The sequence below is a fragment of the Lissotriton vulgaris genome, chromosome 3_1, assembly GCF_964263255.1.
Source record: "Lissotriton vulgaris chromosome 3_1, aLisVul1.2, whole genome shotgun sequence".
In the NCBI taxonomy this organism is placed as follows: domain Eukaryota; kingdom Metazoa; phylum Chordata; class Amphibia; order Caudata; family Salamandridae; genus Lissotriton; species Lissotriton vulgaris.
Genome location: NC_141689.1, coordinates 2,095,752,354 through 2,095,767,834, shown reverse-complemented (window position 1 = coordinate 2,095,767,834; position 15,481 = coordinate 2,095,752,354). Strand labels below are relative to the sequence as shown.

The 15,481-nt window shown below is 48.2% G+C and overlaps 1 protein-coding gene across 2 annotated transcripts in view; it reads right to left on the bottom strand.

Annotated features, from left to right (window-relative positions):
• The window catches only part of CHIC2 (cysteine rich hydrophobic domain 2), a 174,208-nt gene that overhangs the window by 107,720 nt on the left and 51,007 nt on the right, over positions 1-15,481 (bottom strand). For both annotated transcript variants that reach the window (XM_086962642.1, XM_086962643.1), the window contains exon 2: positions 3,533-3,587. In XM_086962642.1, coding sequence (XP_086818768.1) covers positions 3,533-3,587 — 55 coding nt within the window. The remainder of the gene's footprint in view (positions 1-3,532; positions 3,588-15,481) is intronic.

Sequence of the window (15,481 nt, the reverse complement as noted above, 5' to 3'; positions counted from 1 at the left end):
TCATCAGCTACAGTTGAGCTGTGCTGATGACGGAGCGGTTCCGTCATGGCCTGGCCGCCGCGCCTGCGCGGCGCTGATTTTGCGCCTGCGCGGCAGTCTTAATGAGCGGGGCGGGTCATGACGGAACCGCTCCGTCACCAGCACAGCTCAACTGTAGCTGGTGACGGAGCGGTTCTGTCACCAGCATGCGGCGGCCGCCCCGACCCTTTAGCGCTGCGGCGGAATAGCCGCCGCAGCGAAAGGGTTAAACTTCATGAGCCTAGCGCAACAGCAGTCCTTATAAAACCTGTTTTTCAGATTCAACAACTTTTGGGATTTTCTTTTCTCTTTCATAGGATATCTAACTCTGCGGACAAAATACATGTATACACGCTTCATGTAATGCACAACACATATGAGACTTCTAGGTAAGACGTTACTGACCCTCTATAAACCTGATACAATTACATGTAATCAGGTTAACATTATTCATGATACTTATTGTTTTATTTACCCTGACAGAGTGTGCCATAATAACTTAAGAGATATAGCCACATAAAACAGTATCTGCCCGTGGCCCGTCTCTTGCAGAGTATCAGTAGTAGTAAGTACTCCTTGAGGAGCCTTTACCTTCCACAAATTATGCTTATCATACAATATAATAGGGTAACCACTTGGCGAATTCTCTCTCGGACCATTAAGGGTAGTTTTTACCCCTTTTTCTTCTCTAAACTGTTCCCTATAGCACACTGTGGTGGAGATACAATCTCTCCGAGTCTTATCTAACGATCCTCCCTTAATAAGTATGGGAAGGACTTTCTGGTTAATTTTAGGGGTATATTGAGCACATTATTCGTTGTTCTGAAAGTTTAGGTATGTGAAATCAGTCTTGTCACAACCTATTGTACCAATATGTGATTTAAAGTTTGTGATACAAGGTCCAATTGATACATACTGTTCTACACACGGGCTTTGAACTTATTGTGTTTATATTTTGTATGTATCCCCTGGGTGTGTCAATATAAGTCTGATATCTGGCTACGATCTGGAGGAAGGTGGTGCTACCATTCTCTAAGCCACCGAAACTCGGATCAACCAATGCTGTTCAAATCCTGCTATATGCAGTTGCCTAAATTAGTTGCAGAGATTATACAACCTTTTGTCGCCACCCTCCAGATATATGTACTAATGAATGTGGTATGAGTGTACTTGAGAGGGAATGTATGTGAGGTAGTGTGTATGAATGTTTCTTTTTTGTCTCTACTCGGGGGTTAGTGATGCAAAGACTGTTTTACATGCAAATGTCATGTCACAACTATGTAATATTGTCTGTAGATGTTTAAAACATTGATTTTATATTTAAAAGAAATGTAAAAGAAAGTATAAAAATATATTGATAAAACAAAGAAAATAAATAATGTGAATATTTATAAACATGGTTATGTTTTTGGACTTTGTTGTTGTTTAGCCCATATTCAGCCCATGTTGAATTTAATTTCAGTTTGACAAAAGAAATATAGGTCACGAGAGAGCTCATTTAGATTGTGCTGGCTTACAAAATCATCATCACCACCACCCCATCTTATGATGACATCGCTAATGCAAGTGCAACATCTTGTGGTGCTGAGCGCTGGAGTGTAAATCTGATACCTCTCTGGCACAACAACACCATACCTCATGTGACTGCTCCTGCCGCTGTACATTCTTGGTGTTTCTGGCAAGAGCAGCAGCAAAGAGGATGTAGGACCGCACACTGATGGGCCCACTCGCACAGCTCCTTTTCCGGAGCTAAGAGACTGAGCACATTCTATAACTCATTCTAAGTGATATCTCACAGAGACTACTTTCTAGGCCAGTGTTCAATGTAAAATGTGAATGGGAAAAATGTATACATTTGTGAAAAGCCACTGGTAGGCCCAAAAAATATATGAAACTTCACAAGCAATTAATCCAAAGCAACCAATGGTTGACCTGGAGCCCTTCCCATTATATTGTTGACATTAGATTTAGACATTGACATTTGTTGCCCATCGGGGTAACAAGCGCTATATAAATAAAATAAAAAATCCTCTTCTATCCTTCTGCTATGCTTCCAAATCCAAAAAACTGAATAACCTATCCACCACTTAAAATGTACTTGCATGTTTCACTGCGTAAACTAGTGTATACTAATGCAACACTAATCCTCTATGGGCCCCGGAGTAGCATGATACTCGCCGAAAAATCACTTACACGCCTCGTCAGTGGCAGTAGGAGCTATATAAATGCAATTACAATACAATACAATTGTGTTGAAGTTAGCTCTGGCCCACCATTAAAGCTGGAGCAGAAGGAATACAATTACCTTTTACGCATCAGTTTTAGGGTCCTTATGCGTATTCACTATGAACAGAATAGCAAATTCACTACATTCCTTATGTGAGAAGTCTCAACATGAGAGAAAGTTATAGCATTTTTTCAGATATTTCAGCCAAATGATTTTTCAGTGGTGCTTGACCCACTGGGGTTTCTGGCTACTAGGCAGTAATGCTTTGTAAAAATATAAACTCATTTCTAGGTGCAGTTTGCAAATCCCTGCAATGGTAAGCGCTGTAGGGAGAGTTGTGCACTGGAGGTTCCCTTTACAGCATAATAGAGAATATAATTCATTAAGCATTGCACTGACAGCTTGTGGCCATTTCTACATGTTAAGGCCATAACTGTAAAAATAACGGATTGAATTTCATAATGTTCTTTGTTTTGCCGAGATAGTCTTTAAATGCTCCTATGGCATCAAGTTTACGAACAGCTTTTTCTGCAATTGTGGAAAAAGGGAAAAGCTACATAAATTGTCGCTTAGGGCATGCATTTTACTAACCCTGTACGCAAGAGTAACAGTCATTAAAATTAGTGTTTCTAAGACACTCTGGGCATGGGTTCAAATTGGATGCAAAATTGCTTATTCTTACAAAATAACTAAAAATAAAATAGCACTGAAAATTAAGAGACCCAGTTCTGTTCTGTCAACAATAAATTAAGCAAGGGTATCTCTCTTAAATACATAGGTGTATACAGATGGGTAAAGACATGCAAAATAAAAAGAAATACAAAGAAATGCATTATTCCCTTCAGTTAAAGAGTTCTGGAATCGGACTCGAGAGTGGAGATACACAATAAACATCAGTAAATGTCCCAAATTGGAAAATTATATTTCTGAAATACATTCGAATTTCCAAACAGCCATCCTGGGATTTTCCAATACCTTGATAGTGGATATTTAATTATGCCTATTAGGAAAAACATTTACAAGACTCTGGTTCCTGTTTTATAAAAAGGTAAGGGAAAAGTAATCAAAAATCAATGTCAAACAACCCAGTATCCTGATATACTATAGGGAGTACAGAAGCTATTTATACTTCAATTAGCATTTTTCACTTTGTAGACTGCAGAAAGTGAGGTTGTGCAAAGAAAATGTTTATTTTACTTGAGTGACTCATATGATGACTTCTCGAATAATGCACATAACCCATAAGCTAAATTATTTTAGGATCCGGATGACCTCAGAGCCACTCACCTTTCCAGTTAATGAAGATGGAAATTCTGCTTCAAATTTGTTGCTTAGTCCAAACCTAAAGAAAATAAACGCATGATTAAACTATGTATGATTAAAGTTATATAGATAAGTACGAGTTTCTTCTATTTTACCATGTTTTGTCTCATATGATAGTTTTCCTACGAGATTCACCAAATGTTTTCTTACCACCCCCTCTTTTTCTGGAACTATTTGCTATTTATTTCAAGGGTAACTACTTACTTACATTCTACGTATATGTACCTTTATTTGAATATTGGTGCTATCGGAGACAATACTTAGAAAGGAACACCTATCTGCTCCCAATATATTACTGTCGATTTTTCCATTGTACCATGTAGGATATTGGTATCGAAACTCAATAAAATGATGTTAATTTTTTTTATGTATGATTAAACTATGCATTGCTACCCAACTGTTCCAATAAAGGGTGCTTTTCTATTTTTATTGTATACATTAATCAGTTTTGGTTTACAGTATAAGCTTTAATGGCAGCGGATGAGTAACAGAAATAATTCTTCCTCATCATAAAGTGCTAGTAAATTGTGATACCCTCAGGGCAAGCATGGGGCTAACAGTTCACTGTACTAGCACAATCGGTGCAAACTCACTGAACACTTTCAAAAGCAGCATCTCTCATTTTAGCTAACCATCATGTAAACTCACTGCGAACTGTAGGTCAGTGAACTCCCTCAGCTACACCACTCTCACTTGATTTACATACTCAAAACATGACACATCATATGTAGGTAATAGGAGATATTATATCCTTCAAAACACTGACCTTCCGGGCAGAATGATAAGTCTCTTGGGAGAAATTGGAGGGGAAAGAGGTAATAACACAACCCACCTTGTTGATTTTCGTAATATTATATGTCCCATGATCCTGTGATCCTATAGTACTCTTAAATACATGGATTATATGTCCCATGATCCTGTGAGCCTATGGTGCTCTCAAATACATAAGCAAATGTATTTAGTTTTGAACTATGATGAAGGAGCAGTTCTGTCTAGAAACCAGAGACTAATAGAAATTTAAGAAAAGGGAACTACCAACCATAAATGCATGTTAAAACACCCTCAATGTACCATACAGACATATAGGGTAACCAGCTATCACAAGCTTCCTCTGTTTTGTATGTCCATTGAATTCTGAATCCACCAGCTCACCAGGAACTTTCTTGCCATCTGCTTCGCCAGTTGTACCTTAAGGATGCCCTGTTTCCACCATTTTAACCCATTCCTGTTAGATATCTCAGAAGATTGTTTCCTATCTTGAGGACTAAGTAGAGTAATTGAGGCAAACACTACCGTCAGAGGAACTCTTGTTTACAGACCAACCTCTTCCCAGCTTCTGCGACGTCCTCTCAGAACTCATCGCCTCCCTGGCAATAGACTCCAAGCACTACATCCTCCAATTCCACCTCGACATCCCCACTGACACCAACTCCGCCAACCTCCTGGAAAGTATGAGCAACATCGGACTCACGCAATTGGTCATTAGCCCCACACACTGTGCAGGATACAACCTGCACCCTATCTTTACAGCCAGCGACAGACTCAAATTCAGCCACACGCTGAACTCACCTGGACAGACCACAGAATCGTGCACTTCTTCACCGCGACCCACCCCCAAATTCCACTGCAGATGGAACAAAATAACCGAAACCCAATGCACAACTCTCCTCAACACAACCAGATCCCACACCATCAGAAATATCATGAACAACAAGCATTTACAATGCAATGGCCTCTGCTTTGTTAAAGTTAGAGCTATTGGCATTGCAAATTGGATTTTTTCCATTTTTTGTTTTTTTAAAAACATAAATAATAGGTGAGCATTAGAGAGTAGTAGAGTATTAGCTGACACAGAAAGCCACACACACACACACACACACACACACACAGAAAGCCACACACACAGAGACACACACACACAGAAAGCCACACACACAGAGACACAGAGCCACACACACACACACACACAGCCACACAGACAGAGCCACACACACACACACAGAGCCACAGAGAGACACACACCGCCACACACACAGAGCCACACACACACACACACAGAGCCACACACACAGAGCCACACACAGAGAGCCACACACACACACAGAGCCACACACACAGAGAGCCACACACAGAGAGCCACACACAGAGAGCCACACACAGAGAGCCACACACAGAGAGCCACACCCACACACACACACACACACACACACACACACACACACAGAGCCACACACACACACAGAGCCACACACACACACAGAGCCACACACACACACAGAGCCACACACACACACAGCCACACACAGAGAACCACACACAGGGAACAGAGGCCAGATCACAACGAGGGAACAGGGGGCAGAAAAGCAAGCACAACGAGGGAACAGGGGGCAGGGTCTCTGTCTGTTGCGCGGCCGGTCCGGCCTTCCTCGCTGGTCGGCTCCCTATTCAGAAGCGGCAGGGTGCTGGGGCAGCTGTGGCAATCGAGAGGAACTACCCGGTGATCTCACAACATGAATCAGCGGCCCGAGCGACGAGCTGAACCAGGCGCTGCGGCAGGGGTACGAGGCCTCACAAGATCGAGTGCCGGAGTGAGACTGGAGCCAACCCGCAAAGTGAGCTCAAGAGCCTCAGAAGAGCAGAGAGCGGTGTGGCAGCGGAGAGGGCAGCCCGGGGACGCCGGCGAAAGAGAGCGGCCGCTCCCAGAGGTAAGGGCTAAAGTGCGTGTGCTAGGAAAAGAGTTACCAGTGGCGGTCTCCTCAGCAGTGTGGAGACGGGGCTGCAACTGATTTTGGCGCTCTGCAGGGGTGCGCTTGGCATTTGATGCAGCGGCCTCAGGACTTTTAGAGCTGATGCAGGGTTAGTCCTACGGGGGGTGCCGCGCTTAACAGTCAGCAGGGTGTATTTCCATTGGAGCGCCACTCACCATTTGCACGCTTCTGCCTGCGCGGCATCTGCTTGCGGGTGCCCTCCTCTTCGCTACGTAATCTCGTGTCAGCTCTCCCAGGTGCTGTGTTCAATCGCTGAGCTATAGATTTAATCTGTGCCGCTCCCCGTATGTTGCGCCACAGTAGCGTGCCTTTTCCACAGTTCTTTGGGGCCGCTCACCTGGGCCAGCTTCAGGGGTTCTCTCCTACCCGTAGCCGCCACTTTGTGAGGACAGGGACGCACTGCCGATTTAATGCTCCGATCCCCGTATGTCAGTCTCCGCCGCTTTTGAGTAACCACTCGTGCTCTGCAGCTTCGGCAGGTCCCTCGTCAAGAGCTTGCTTCTTCCAGTTGGCGGTGTGCAGTGAGCCTGCAGAGAGCATCGATGACTCGTAAAGGAGCCCGCCAGCCGCGCTAGAGGGCCCACCCCCCCCTTACCTTCAGAAGCCTTGTGCAGGCAGGTATATCGTGCACAGTGCCACGCTGGGCCAGGCATTTGGGCACAATGCGGATCGTGGGGCCACAAGAGCCCCCTTCATTTCCCACCATGTTTCTCCGAGGCGAAGCAGGAATGCCTCGGAGAAACGCAGCGTCATTTTCGGCTTGGGAGGCGTGTTTTTCTTTCTCTCCTCTTCTCATTGGCTGGAATGTAATATTTCAGCCAATGGGAAGAGAAGAGAAAGAAACTAAAAACACACCCCTCAATCCGAAAACGATGGGGCTTAAATGGAATGACGCCCGTCTTCACCAATGGCTGGCCTCCGTCTAGGAAGCCAGCCAATGGAGAATAGGGGCGGGTTTAAGCCCCCTACTCTAAGACATAAAATCTCGCAAGCACAGCCTACGCAGGCCGAGACCTAAAAAAGGAGCTCGAGGTGGTAGCAAAAAACAGGTCGCCCCCCACTCACAGATTCCAAAACAACAATTGACCTTTTCTATGGGTAAATGAACTGCTCAGTGCGCCCACCATGCATTTAAAGTGACACAATTTTGTGTAACAGGACAGCGGTTATATTTGCACCGACTGTTCTAGGGTGAAATGAATCACCTAATACTCTTAAAAACTGGATGTGTCTATTCGCTCTCTCTCTCAAGGTATATCTCACCCTATGGTGTGAATGATAATTTACAAAGAAAGAAGGTGTGAAAAAATTGGCAGTGCCTCGCGGGAATAACACCATGGGAGTTTGCAGACTGGTTCTCGCCTACATCCTCAGGTTCTCATCATTAGCATCTTCCAACTTGTAAACAAAATAGTGATAGAAGGAAAGAAAAAAGCATAAAGCTCTGTGAGGTGTGTGTGCGAACACTCTAAGGTGTAACGGGATCTTACATGAAAACCCGCTACTCCTAATCTAAAAACGAGCTATACAACCACAGGCTCTATTACTTTATTCCTTGCTGTGTGTCTACTCAATTAACAAGCATTTGCAATGCAATAGGTCTCGCATTAGGAAAGTGTGAGCTATTGGTATTGTAAATGACAATTTTTTAAAATGTGTTGGCTTGGAAAATATATAAATTAATAGCATTGTTATTCACAAAGCAAATAGCTTACACTTTCCTAATGTGAGTCCTATTGGCTATGGTAATGCTTGTTGGTAGCAAGCAAGGACAGTGCTGTAGTGGTGCTGAGTGATGATGAGGTTGGGCTGAGTGATGTGGTGGTGTCCCAGAGTGACGTGGTGGTGTCCCAGAGTGACGTGGTGGTGTCCCAGAGTGACGTGGTGGTGTCCCAGAGTGACGTGGTGGGGTGTGCCCCCCCCCCGAGTGATGTGGTGGTGTCCCCCCCCCCCCCCGAGTGATGTGGTGGTGTCCCCCCCCCCCCGAGTAATGTGGTGGTGTGTGTCCCCCCCCCAGAGTGATGTGGTGGTGTGTCCCCCCCCCCCCGAGTGATGTGGTGGTGCCCCCCGAGTGATGTGGTGGTGCCCCCCCGACTGATGTGGTGGTGCCCCCCCGACTGATGTGGTGGGGCCCCCAACTGATGTGGAGGGGCCCCCGACTGATGTGGAGGGGCCCCCGACTGATGTGGAGGGGCCCCCGACTGATGTGGAGGGGCCCCCGACTGATGTGGAGGGGCCCCCGACTGATGTGGAGGGGCCCCCGACTGATGTGGAGGGGCCCCCGACTGATGTGGTGGGGCCCCCGACTGATGTGGTGGGGCCCCCCGACTGATGTGGTGGGGCCCCCCCGACTGATGTGGTGGGGCCCCCCCGACTGATGTGGTGGGGCCCCCCCGACTGATGTGGTGGGGCCCCCGACTGATGTGGTGGGGCCCCCCCGACTGATGTGGTGGGGCCCCCCCGACTGATGTGGTGGGGCCCCCCCGAGTGATGTGGTGGGGCCCCCCCGAGTGATGTGGTGGGGCCCCCCCCCGAGTGATGTGGTGGGGCCCCCCCGAGTGATGTGGTGGGGCCCCCCCCCCCCGAGTGATGTGGTGGGGCCCCCCGAGTGATGTGGTGGGGCCCCCCGAGTGATGTGGTGGGGCCCCCCCCCCCGAGTGATGTGGTGGGGCCCCCCGAGTGATGTGGTGGGGCCCCCCCCCCGAGTGATGTGGTGGGCCCCCCCCCCGAGTGATGTGGTGGGGCCCCCCCCCGAGTGATGTGGTGGGGCCCCCCCGAGTGATGTGGTGGGGCCCCCCCCGAGTGATGTGGTGGGGCCCCCCCGAGTGATGTATTGGGGCCCCCCCGAGTGATGTATTGGGGCCCCCCCGAGTGATGTATTGGGGCCCCCCCGAGTGATGTATTGGGGCCCCCCGAGTGATGTATTGGGGCCCCCCCGAGTGATGTATTGGGGTGCCCCCGAGTGATGTATTGGGGTGCCCCCGAGTGATGTATTGGGGTGCCCCCGAGTGATGTATTGGGGTGCCCCCGAGTGATGTATTGGGGTGCCCCCGAGTGATGTGGTGGTGCCCCCGAGTGATGTGGTGGTGCCCCCGAGTGATGTGGTGGTGTCCCCGAGTGATGTGGTGGGGCCCCCCCGAGTGATGTGGTGGGGCCTCCCCCGAGTGATGTGGTGGGGCCCCCCCGAGTGATGTGGTGGGGCCCCCCGAGTGATGTGGTGGGGCCCCCCCGAGTGATGTGGTGGGGCCCCCCCGAGTGATGTGGTGGGGCCCCCCCCCGATTGATGTGGTGGTGCCCCCGAGTGATGTGGTGGTACAATGCTTGTTGGAAGCAAGCAAGGACAGTGCTGTTGTGGTGCTTAGTGATGATGAGGTTGGGCTGAGTGGTGTGGTGCTGTATTAGAGTAATGTGGTGGTGTATTAGAGTAATGCGGTAGTGTCCCAGAGTGATGCGGTGGTGTCCCAGAGTGATGCGGTAGTGTCCCACAGTGATGCGGTGGTGTCCCACAGTGATGCGGTGGTGTCCCACAGTGATGCGGTGGTGTCCCACAGTGATGCGGTGGTGTCCCACAGTGATGCGGTGGTGTCCCACAGTGATGCGGTGGTGTCCCACAGTGATGCGGTGGTGTCCCACAGTGATGCGGTGGTGTCCCACAGTGATGCGGTGGTGTCCCAGAGTGATGCGGTGGTGTCCCAGAGTGATGCGGTGGTGTCCCAGAGTGATGCGGTGGTGTCCCAGAGTGATGCGGTGGTGTCCCAGAGTGATGCGGTGGTGTCCCAGAGTGATGCGGTGGTGTCCCAGAGTGATGCGGTGGTGTCCCAGAGTGATGCGGTGGTGTCCCAGAGTGATGCGGTGGTGTCCCAGAGTGATGCGGTGGTGTCCCAGAGTGATGCGGTGGTGTCCCAGAGTGATGCGGTGGTGTCCCAGAGTGATGCGGTGGTGTCCCAGAGTGAAGTTGTGGTGTCCCAGAGTGATGTGGTGGTGTCCCAGAGTGATGTGCTGGTGCTCCTGAGTGGTGCCCCGGAGTGATGTGGTGGTGCCCCTGAGTGATGTGGTGGTGCCCCTGAGTGATGTGGTGGTGCCCCTGAGTGATGTGGTGGTGCCCCTGAGTGATGTGGTGGTGCCCCTGAGTGATGTGGTGGTGCCCCTGAGTGATGTGGTGGTGCCCCTGAGTGATGTGTTGGTGCCCCTGAGTGATGTGTTGGTGCCCCTGAGTGATGTGTTGGTGCGCCTGAGTGATGTGGTGGTGCCCCTGAGTAATGTGGTGGTGTCCCTGAGTGATGTGGTGGTTTCCCTGAGTGATGTGGTGGTCACAGCACAGGAGCTGTGCGAGGCACGGATTCATTGCTTGAAGGGTTAAATCTTACATGAGCTAGAGACTTCTCACCTCTATGGAGAGGGCTTACATAAGACCCAGCGCTTTACAGTGTATTACAATAGGAATTAAAAGATGGAAATTGTCTCTTCATTTGAAAAAAAAAACTAACGCAAAGGGGTGGAAATGTTTTTGAAAAGCGAAAACAGTCAATCGAGGCTGTAATAGTCCTAAAACACCTGCGACCGGGGAAAAACTGAAGACGGAAAGAAACGATAGAGAAAAAAAAACGAAGTAAGTTACAATAATGTAATGGATGGAGTTGGTTTGGCACACAAAGGAATTCCCATAATAATGCATTGGGCCTAGAAAGCATGTAAAAATCGAGCGTTGGCTAATCTATTACAACGCTAGGTACGGAAACTAAATGAAATCATTGGAAACCATATGACGGGCATTAATCTCTCATGAGTACTCAGTTGGACAGCTTTATTGATAAACCTCATTTCACTGGACCCATTAGAAAGATCATCCTAACATAAAAAAAAACATTTCCTAGTTCAGCACAGTTAAACAATGAAACCAGTTCGAAAAAAACACGAGACAACAGAATGCATGTATGCGTAAAACGAAGGGCAATGATCTCATGAAGGCACTTGAACGTTGCACAACGTAGCAAGGATGAAAAAAAATTATGGATCTACAAAAAGCCACGTCATTAAGGTTTCACTTGATAGCAACAGGGGCTTCACAATGCCCGCAACATGAAAATAAGTACAGGAAAGTAAGTGAAAAATGCAAGCAATGAAAACATTTGGCACTCCGGATGAGAGCAGCAGCACCCGGAAAGCTAAGAAAACATTTGGCACGCCCCAGAGTAGCAGGAACCGAATTGTCTTTGCAGTAAACAACCTCAAAAAAACAGGAGCCTAGGGGGAAACAGAAGCAGGCCGCCCCCCACTCAAATATCTCTCATACAACAATGGCCTGCTCCTGAGCAGCTCAACGGCTAAAAAAGGAAGAATTTACTCTTGTGGTAGAGGGAGTATCTATCTTCTATCCACAGTACTACACACCGTTGTAATTTTCAGTCTGGCAATGTTGCCAAGACGTGTGTATGTATATCGGTACCACCACCGCGCTACATATATGTCCTCCCTTCCATACGTGAAAAAAGGGGAGGGGAGGTTGACAGTGCCTCACGGAAGCAACACCAAGGAGAGGATTATATCAGACTGGTACTCGCCTGATTCCTCACTTCTCATCATCGGCTACTGTCAACCTTAAAGAAATGGGAGAAAAAACAAACATAAAGAAAGTGCATATAGGTCAAGCAACCGTGAGGTGTTGTGAGTGCTGAGGACCCAGTGTGATATATCCGTGCCCAATTAAGTGAAAAAACAACAAATATACCACTATAAAAAGAGTAAGACTAACTGGCAAATCATGACTTTATTCTGTGCTGTTAGCTCACTCTGATTAAAAGTCAACCGACATGTTTCATCACTTTGCCTTACAGTGATTTCTTCAGAGTTTCTTGGTGGGTCAGCGTTTAACATGCACCTTTCAAAGTCTTCCCTTATTGTACCAGGTGGCCTTCTGTGATGAGCCTACCCGGCCCCCGTGGAAGACTGCTTCACGTGTATCGTTCCCTGTCTCTGTACTGGGACGCTTTGAACCGCCAAAAGGTCGGTATCGCATACACGTGCAGGTGTGGTCTCGGCTCACCCCACGAGGGGTGAGCCGAGACCACACCTGCACGCGTATGCGATACCGACCTTTTGGCGGTTCAAAGCGTCCCAGTACAGAGACAGGGAACGATACACATGAAGCAGAATTCCACGGGGGCCGGGTAGGCTCATCACAGAAGGCCACCTGGTACAATAAGGGAAGACTTTGAAAGGTGCATGTTAAACGCTGACCCACCAAGAAACCCTGAAGAAATCACTGTAAGGCAAAGTGATGAAACATGTCGGTTGACTTTTAATCAGAGTGAGCTAACAGCACAGAATAAAAAGTCATGAGTTGCCAGTTAGTCTTACTCTTTTTATAGTGGTATATTTGTTGTTTTTTCACTTAATTGGGCACGGATATATCACACTGGGTCCTCAGCACTCACAACACCTCACGGTTGCTTGACCTATATGCACTTTCTTTATGTTTGTTTTTTCTCCCATTTCTTTAAGGTTGACAGTAGCCGATGATGAGAAGTGAGGAATCAGGCGAGTACCAGTCTGATACAATCCTCTCCTTGGTGTTGCTTCCGTGAGGCACTGTCAACCTCCCCTCCCCCTATTTTTCACGTATGGAAGGGAGGACATATATGTAGCGCGGTGGTGGTACCGATATACATACACACGTCTTGGCAACATTGCCAGACTGAAAATTACAACGGTGTGTAGTACTGTGGATAGAAGATAGATACTCCCTCTACCACAAGAGTAAATTCTTCCTTTTTTAGCCGTTGAGCTGCTCAGGAGCAGGCCATTGTTGTATGAGAGATATTTGCAGTAAACAAGACAATGAAAGAAACAGTCAACCCTCAGACATTGATACGGCATACGGCTCAATAAGTATGGGTATAGTGATAAGAAACGCTTTTTTTTAACTCTAGCAAAACAAGCTCTCGGCATTGCTGTGGCGAGGGAGCGGGAGCGCATTCCTTTGAAGTCTGATGCGGGGGCGGGGGAGTGGCAGCCTTTAAAGTCTGATGCGAGGCACAGACAAATGGCGGTGTGTGACGTGGCTGGCGTGCAAGCACCTGTCTCACATGAACTGTATGGGAGCCGCAGCCATTTTGGTAGACTTTTCTTTTGCACTTACTATAATTCTTGCCAGCAATGTGCAAGCGCATTGGCAGGCGAGACCTAAAAACCAACATGTTTCATTGCCAATGTGATCTTACGACAATTTTATCAGGGCATGGGTCAATTTTCCACACTGCACCAATTTTTTGTCAGTTTTTTTTATACCGGAGGGGTGCCCTTCATGGGTAAACCTGCACCTTCTTGAATGCGAATGTGTACTAGTCCACCAAAGCAATGCTCATCACATTTACTGCTATAGGTCAGTCGTGTCGACGTGAGTGACCAGCGTTTGCTCAACTCCTCTACAGACCAACGGGCCTCCTTCCCAGCTTCTGCGACACCCTAACAGAACTCATCGCCTCCCTGGCAATAGACTCCAAGCACTACATCCTCCAATTCCACCTTGACAACCTCACTGACACCAACGACACCAACCTCCTGGATAGTATGAGCAACATCGGACTCACGCAACTGGTCATTAGCCCCACACACTCTGCAGGATACAACCTGGACCCCTATCTTTACAGCCAGTGACAGACTCAAATTCAGCCACACACTGAACTCACCTGGACAGACCACAGCATCGTCCACTTCTTCACCGCAGGCTCAGCACGACCTACCCCCACATCCCCCCTGTCCACTGCAGATGGAACAAAATAACCGAAACCCAATGGACAACTTCCCTCAACACAACCAGATCCCACACCATCAGCAAAGGCAGCTAGACGTCCAAAACTTCTCCGACTGGATCTCCAACTCCGCCGACACAATTGCACACATGGAAAGGCAAAGTTCATCCAAGAGCTTCACGCCTTCAAATAAGAGTGTAAACGACTGGAGAGACATTGGCGTGCAGGCAGCATCCCCTTAGACCTCACCACCTTCAAGCGTGCCCTCTGCAAATATGACCACCGCCTCATGGAAGCCAAATAGAACGCCCTCACTAAGTGCATAGAAGCTAGCACCAATCACACACAAAAAAACTCTTCAGCGTCAAAGAATTCTCCTGCCGGTCTGACACAGAGACCATATTTTGACCTTCTCAAGCACTCTGCCACTCCCTGGCAAACTACTTCCACAACAAGATAGCAGCCATCTAGAGCAACTTCGACACACACCCAACCGACCTCAGCCACCTACTGACACACACAGACAACTTCAACTGTCACCTCATCAACTGGACACCGCTCACCATGCCAATCACCACAGCAATCATGAACTACATCCACTCCAGAGCACCGACTGATCCCTGCCCCCACCAAACCTTCAACCTGTGACAGAAGGAAATCAGCAGGGCATCACCGACATCCTCAACATATTCATCACCAAGGCCACCTTCCCCGACATCTGGAAACACGCAGAGGTCCTCCTCAGACCCCAGTGAGCTCACGAACTACCATCCCATCTTGTTGCTCCCCTTCCCAGCCAAGGTCCTGGGGTAAGCCATCAATCACCAGCTCACGGACCACTTGGAAGGTAATAACCTACTCAATGACACCCAATCCGCCCCAACAGCTGCAACAAACATCAGATCCTCCTTTAACCCTAGCGAGACAACAGCCTCTCAGTGACCTTCAACACTGTATCCCAACACACCCTCATCACCAGACTCCACCACATCGGCATCAGAGGAAAAGCCCTCAAGTGTATCACCTTCTTCCTCACAAGACACACAAAAAATCTGCCTACCGCCCTTCACATCCAAAACAAAGAGCATCATCTGCGGAGCCCACAAGAATCCTCCTACCAGCCCTATCCTCTTCAATGCTGACATGACTTCAATGGCAGACATCACCCGCACCCACGGACTCAACAACATCTCACATACGCTGACGACACCAAACTCATGATCCTCTCTCTCACGAAAGACACCGCCACCACCAAACTAAACTTACAGAAAAGTCATGACCAACGTCGCCGACTGGATGAGATCCAACTGTCTTAAGCTGAACAGTGATGAGACAGAATTGCACATCTTCGGGAAGAATACCTCCCCACTGGATGACACATGGTGGCCCACTGC